This window comes from Tupaia chinensis, unplaced genomic scaffold, assembly GCF_000334495.1.
Source record: "Tupaia chinensis unplaced genomic scaffold, TupChi_1.0 Scaffold000070_1, whole genome shotgun sequence".
Classification (NCBI taxonomy): domain Eukaryota; kingdom Metazoa; phylum Chordata; class Mammalia; order Scandentia; family Tupaiidae; genus Tupaia; species Tupaia belangeri.
Genome location: NW_006159530.1, coordinates 556,930 through 563,951, shown reverse-complemented (window position 1 = coordinate 563,951; position 7,022 = coordinate 556,930). Strand labels below are relative to the sequence as shown.

The 7,022-nt window shown below is 55.2% G+C and overlaps 1 protein-coding gene across 1 annotated transcript in view; it reads left to right on the top strand.

The window, feature by feature from the left end:
- The window catches only part of OLFML2B (olfactomedin like 2B), a 44,559-nt gene that overhangs the window by 21,202 nt on the left and 16,335 nt on the right, over positions 1–7,022 (top strand). Inside the window, exon 4 of the mRNA XM_006142234.3 lies at positions 1,256–1,432. Within this exon, the coding sequence (XP_006142296.1) occupies positions 1,256–1,432 (177 nt within the window). The remainder of the gene's footprint in view (positions 1–1,255; positions 1,433–7,022) is intronic.

The following is a 7,022-nucleotide window of genomic DNA, read 5'->3' as shown; positions in this document are numbered from 1 at the left end:
TTTCTTTTTTCTTTTTTTTTTTTTTTTTTTTTTTTTTTTTTTTTTTTTTGAGAGAGAGATTTTTGCTATAGGGGTGCATGCACTCACTGGAGAGACAGAGTCAGAAAGTGAGAAATGGCCCCCCGGGGGTATGAACACATTACAATTGGACATGCAAGCACATGCACCCGGCATGAGTTCCAGGCTGCTGGGTCTAGGGCTGCAACCACGGTCGACCACAGAGGAGTCCAGCACCTTAACCCGTCCGCCACCTGCTGGCCCCGGTACGATTCCCATTTTACAGACGGGAAACTGAAGCAGGGGGAGTCTAGGTCATGTGCCTGGGGCCACACAGACCGCAAAGCAGCACTGGCATGTGGATCAGTTTCCTCCGGAATCCATGCTCTTGAGCGTCCTGCCTGGCCGCCCTGGTGACGCCGTCAGAACTGACTGCACCCCCGGTAGAGCCACGCGTCCCAGTATTCTCAGCAGACCTCCGTCTCCTGGACTTTAGTGCTCACGGTTAATTCCGTGCAATTTAGCGAGGCTGGCTTGGCCTAAACCCAGGGATTGCATTGGGCCCTTCCAGGCCAGAGTCAGGTGCACAAGAAAATGCCCAAAGAGCAGCCAAGCGGATGGTTCAGGAGCCTGGTTAGTTTAACAAAGAGCTGCTGGTCTTCTCGGGGCAGCCCTTGTGGAAGTCACTGGAGCCACAGTGTCTGGGTGTCACCATCCGCCTGGATGTGGCCGTGTCCCTGGCTCTGAGCCACCCTGGCTAACCCCTAGGACGTGAGTAGCATCTCACCAGGCTGCTCGGCTGCACGGAACAATGTCTGAGCGTTTCCACGGCCCTGCCTGTTTGTTAAAGAGACAGAAAGCAAACATGTCCCCATTTTACATGGATTCTCCCTGCGAACCTCACGTCAGGACCTCGAGGGGAGCGGGACCATTTCAGATGCTCATGGAAACGTTAGTGGAGGGGCCCACGCTGGGCAGTGTTGGATCTCAGTAGGGCCAAGTTCGGGGCCAAGAACTTCAGAGAAGTTCCTCTAAAAATAGCTGAGGAGAAAGGGCGTCTCAGCCTGCCGACAGCTTTCTCGTGACTCGCATCCCACTCCACGTTCACTGATCCAGGAGTCTCTGCCAACCCCACAGCCCGTCTGTCGCACGTCCGGGCTCTGAGCAGAGGATGGCTGCTGGCCGCCTCCTGCTTGTCTTCAAAGTACTTAAGGGGTCTTCTTTTAAAAATATATGTATATTTGTTTCCTCTTTTCAGGAAGTTTCTAAGAACCTTACCAAGGAAAATGAACAAATCAAAGAGGAGGTGGAAGAAATTCGAACCGAGATGAACAAGCGTGGCAGAGAAAACTGCTCAGATGGCGTCCTGGCTGGCATGCCGGACATTCGCTCAGTCCTGCAGAGGGACGCGGCAGCAGCCTATGCCCACCCAGAGGTACGACTCAGCCCCCGGGGCTCTGATCGCAATACCTGGAAGCGTGGTGCTGGCATCTCTCATCTGCAGAGAGCTGACAGGGTTCAGTCTCAGCCATGGCCACATTGTATCTCTACACACAGTCCTAGAGATTGGACGAGTGGAGGGTGGAAGGGTTGGGCCTTCTTTTCTTAACCTTGAAACTTGGAGAGCTTGGGCAAGTGTTGAAGCCAGGACTCGAACCTGTGTCTCTGAGTCTAGTGCACATTCTCTGCATGATGCCCATTTGCCTTTGTGAGGCTCCCTTTCCTTTGTGTGTAGGAGGACATAGGTGCTGGCTTGTTGGGACCATCCTGGTTCACCTCTGCTGTCCTGGCATGACTCTTAGGGCATTTTCTCGCATGCTCCATTTTGGCACTGGAAGGGCTCAGTGCGTTCCGTGAGTTTAGGCCAAGCCAGCCTCTCTAAATTGCCCTGAATTAACTGTGAGACTAAACCCCACGATTCTCTCAAGAATGTCTGTGTTAGCTCATATCGTGTTGCTAATTGAAATCCCCAAGACTGGGCGATTTATAAGGAATAGAGGTTTATTTGGCCTATGATTCTGGAGGCTGGAAAGTCCAAAGGCACTGGTCCAGCACCAGGCGGGCCTATGTCACAACCTGCCAACAGAGACGGGAGGCTGGTGCGTGCGAAGAGAGAGACCTGGGGGCAGCCGTCTTCCTTCTGTAACGACAGTCTTGTGGGCGCTAACCCTTCCCATGAGAGCTGGAAGTCACTGGGTCTTGTGCAACAGCATTACCCTATCCACAAGGGTGGCGCCTTTGTGATCCAAACACCGCCCTCTGGGCCTCAGCTCTTAAAGGTCTAACCCTGCCATGACACTGGGAAGCAGATTCTAAAACCTCTGGGAATGAGCCATTATCTAAACCAGAGCAATGTCCCAGTTTGGCAGTAATAAATTCTATGTCCCCCCTCGTTTATAAGACACTTTGTAATTTACTGCATACTTTCATCTCTACACCATGTGGTCCTCACCACAGCTCTGGAAAGCAGGCCAAGCAGAGGCCGGTACCCTGACTTCACAGATGAGGAAACACCCCAGCAATGTTCACGGCCTTCCCTGCTCAGTCGGGACATGGTGGCAGAGGGTCCCAAACCCCTGTCTTTTCCACCCACTGTGTCCCTACCAAAGATACCCATGCGTGAGATAGGACACAGGCTAATGTGATTTGAATGATGTCATGAGACCTTGCTTAAAAAAAAAAACTCCCCTGGTGGGACCAGCAGTTGGCGTAATGGCTATGTTGCTGGACTCCCATGTAGTCGACTGCAGTTCGAGTCCCGGACCTGGTGGTTAAACTCATGCTGGGAATGTGTGCATGCGTGCCCAAGATCCTGAGAGGAGGATGGAGGAGAGGGGATTACAGTGTGGCCATCCCCCCTGGGGGGGGGCGTAATTTCTGTCCCTCTGTCTCTTTCTAGTAAGCGCATGCACCCTATAGCAAAAACCTCTCAAAAAAAAAAAAAAAAAAAAGAACCAAAAAAACAAACAAACAAAAACACCTCCTCAGGAACCTCCTCAGGGGCAAGCAAATGGCATAGTGGTTAAGATATTAACCCCTACATGGCTGACTCCACGATTCGAGCCCCAGACCCGGCAGTTTGAACATTACACTGGGCACATGCGCATACATGCCCAAAATCCGAGAAGGAGAGTTTGTGACTGTGGTGTAGTCATCCTTTCATCCTTCCTGGGGGCTGACTTTTTACTTTTCCTCTCTCGGTGTCTCTCTTCTATGAGCCCATGTGCCCTATAACAAAAAACTGAAAAAACAAAAAACGAAACGACTCCCCATTTCGTGCCTGTTTCTCTTGGCCCCAGCTGAGTTACGTTCTTATGCTGATGGCTAAATGTGTTACCAGTTATAAACTGGATTATCTCCTACACTGATGTCCAAGAAACAGGCGAAAACGTAGATGCGGAAACAGGTAATTTGGATGGTAAACATGGAGAGTTCTGCAAGGCAGGTCTGGCAACCGGGAATGGCAGCGTTTGAGAGGCCTTGCTTGCCTTTATTTTATTTTTTTAAAGATGATTTATGTATTTCTTCCACGCGAGAGAGGACAGGCATTCCACCAGGTATTAGTGCGTCAGTCCACCCTCAGCCTCAGCGAGCCTGGGTCTCGGGCATGTGTGCCTGGCGTGTGTGGAGAGGCCCCAGTACTCGACCCCAGGACCTTCTCTGTGGATCCCACACTGCAAAGCGCTGTGATCCTGCTATGCCACCAGGCTGGCCCTGGCCTCACTGACTCTGTAGGCCACCAAGGGTCAGTGGTGTGGGCAGAGCTGTGGCACCCTGCTGTCGGGGTGGATCCCAGCTGTGCTGTCGAGAAGTGCCTCCAGTCCTGGGCATTGGTCCTGGGTACGAGGTGACAGTCAGAACCCCGAGCTGGCTTCTGTGGGTACCCTGATGTGAAGAAAGGTCAGGGCACCACTGCATCGGGCTCTGCCACTGAGGCCACTGTCACCAGAAGCTGCAGTAAGCGGGAGGAAGGCTGGGTGTGTGGGCTCGGCACTTGGGTAAACAACTGTATCAGAGTGGCCCGGCCATGGTGGTGCAGGTGGCAGGGCACTGCTGCAGGGTGCCGGAGCCATGTGGGAGGCCCTGGGTTCAGATCCAGGGTCAGCCTGAACACGCCAGACATGGCGTGTGCCTGTGATTCTGCTTGGCTGGAGGCTGGGTTAGGAGGACTGCGGCTTGGCAAGAGCCTGTCGGGGGTACCTGTCTCTCTTTCAGAAGGAAGAAAAAGCAGGAGAGAGAGGAGGAGGGTCAGAGAGAGGGAGGGAAGGGGACAGAAGGAGGGAGAGAGGAAGGAAGGGAGGAAGGAAGGAGAGAGGGAGGGAGGGTGGGAAGAAGGAAGGGGAAGAAAGAAATTCATTCTGGGACTAGCAAGTGGCGTGGTGGTTAAGGTGCTGGTCTCCCACATGGCCAACTGTAGTTCAAGTCCCAGACCTGGAGGCTTGCTTTCTCACTCTCCCTCTTTCTCAAGCACACGTACTCTGTAGGAAAATTTAAAACATAATAATGATAAATAAAATTAAATTAAAAACAAAAAAAAAGAAATTCATCCAAATGGTGCCAGGCAGGCAGCAGCCATGGCTTCAGGCATCCTGGGTGCATGTTCCAGGCAGGAGAGCAAGCCAGTTAGGACTCGGAAGGGAGCAGAACACGGTGCCTGTACCCTTCAGCATGTAACTCCAGATGCAAACAAGCCCAAACCCTAAGCCAAGGATAAGGAAGCCCAGTGATTTTCTGGCTCTGCCCACGATGACTGCTTTGGTGCTTTTTTTGAAATATCATATTCCTTCAAAAATTATTTTATGCTCATTTTGGGTGTCCGGACATGCCGGCTACCGAGCCCGTGTTTAGTCTGCCCCAAGAGGGTCTCAGTGCACAAAGGGAAGAGCCAGAGGGGGAGCGGGAGCGCCATGACACCGCTCAGCACACCTGGGCTGCGTCTCTGGTCCCAGCCCGTCTGACCGACGACGCGGCCGGGCGTCCTTGCTCTGCCCTCCAGCTCCCAGCGGCTGAGCCTGGGAATCCACCGCCGTCTTGATGACACATTATGTGGTATGTTCAGGAACCCGGCTCCAATTTCCTGAGGCCAAACAGCAAACCAAACCAAACACACCAGACCCCTTTTCTCCTGGCTCAGCAAAGTCCCTTCCTCTCCGCGAATCCCCATCCGTCACTGCACAAGTTAGCACAGTCCGCCCACACCAGGGCGGTGGCCGGGGGGCCGTGGTGACAGGGGCCCCGTGTAGGCCCTGCTCTCCCTTTTCATCTCTGGATCTCCAGCGCACCCCACGCTGGAAAGGAAAGGGGGCAGATGGGGTGTGGGCTTGGCTGTTTATTTTCAGGGTTCCTGTAGGTGGTGTTGGGGGTTCTTAGAACAGTGAGTGGTAATTTGTTGGAGGCCTCTCTCTGAGATGGCCCTGCGTGAGGGTTGGCAAGGGGCACTGGGGGTGGGGCTGGGGTGGGAGCCATGGCTGCCAGGAGCCTAGTCCTCCCGCCAACTCCGGGATCCTGGGTTGGGCGGGGGCCTGCGCCCCCCCGTGCAGCCTGTCGCCAGTCGATCCCGGGAAATTATATGTTCCGGGCAGAGGCGTCCGTGGTCTTGCTCCATCTCCTTGGCTGGAGAAAGCGCGGCAGTTCCCGCCCCTCCCTGAGTCTGGAATTGAGAGCGTTCCCGGGGTTTGCCATGAAGAAATGACATTCCACTTTAGCAATGCACAGGGAGGCCGGGTCCAGTATGAGATGCCCCTCTGCGTCCCAGCCCAGGGCCATGGCCGGGTCTCTCAGACGCCCCACAGCGTCTCCAGTGGGAGCGAAGCCTCTCCTGTGTGTGCCGGCTCAGGGCCAGCCCTCGGCGCTGAGGCCTGGGGGACCCGGGCCCGTCTGGGCACAGGAAATGAGTGAGCACCATGGTGGCAGCTGTGGGCAGTGGGTGTGAGGGAGGCCAAGCGCCACTCAGCACCAGGCAGCCCCGGCCTGCTGGACAGGCGTGCGACTTGAGAAGAGCCCCCTAGCCACGCAGTTGACTGTCCTGCCACCGAGTGGCTAAGTGACTCTGAGCCTCTTTCCACATCTGCACCACGGGGGTACCTGTATCTACCTGCCCCATTGGGGGGGGGTAAGAACAATACCAAGGGAGGCTGAACAGTGGCGCCATGGTAAAGCGTGGCACTCCACAACGGACCACATGAGAGAGCTCCGGGTTCACATCCCGACATAACCCGCGGACGCCAGGCATGTGTGTGCCTGGGACCCAGGGTTGGTTGAAGCTGCGGGTCGGAGGTTGCCATGTCAGGACTTTGTCGGGGGTGCCACCTCTTTCTCTCCCTTGCTCATGGAAGAAATAAATAAACTATTAAAAAAAAAAAAGGCCTAAAGAAATGCGGCCATAAGTCCTCACTAGAATATTATTGCCACCAACCAGGTATCCCTGGACCTCTCATCAAGGTCGCCCTGCCGCAAGAACCAAGAGCAGGCGCGGGGCCGCCCAGAGCACAGTGGCCGTGTCAGCCTGTCCCGTTGGCCCCAGCCAGGGGAGGCTGTGGGAGAGCGTCTCCCGCTCCTAGGAGTCTGGCCCCAGTGTGTGCCGGGGAGAGAGATGCGTGTTTGGGAACTGCCATATCTCTGCTGCCATCTGGACGAACTCCTGTCACGGGAGAGCCAGTACACACGGGTGTGGCTGGGAACGAGGACTCTGGGTTTCCTCCAGGCCAGGCTCCGGGGGTCAGGGCGTGAGCCTGGTTTGCCTCCTCCCGTGCCAAGGGAGCAAGCTGGCCGTGATGGCTAATAACATGGCGGGGCCGAAGGCTGCTCAGCGTTGGGTCCTGGGCATCGGGGACCAAGGCTGCCTTCTGCATGGGCCCTGCTCTCCGGTGGATTCCAAAGGTCTAGAACTACAGGTTGAGCCCCCAACCTTCTTCTGGTTGGGCTCCATAGCTGTGGGGAGCCACCTCTGTTACTGGCCACTGTGGTCCCCAGGAGAGCTGGGCTGGCCACACCCCTGGGCCACCCTGCACTTCCTGATGGAGCCG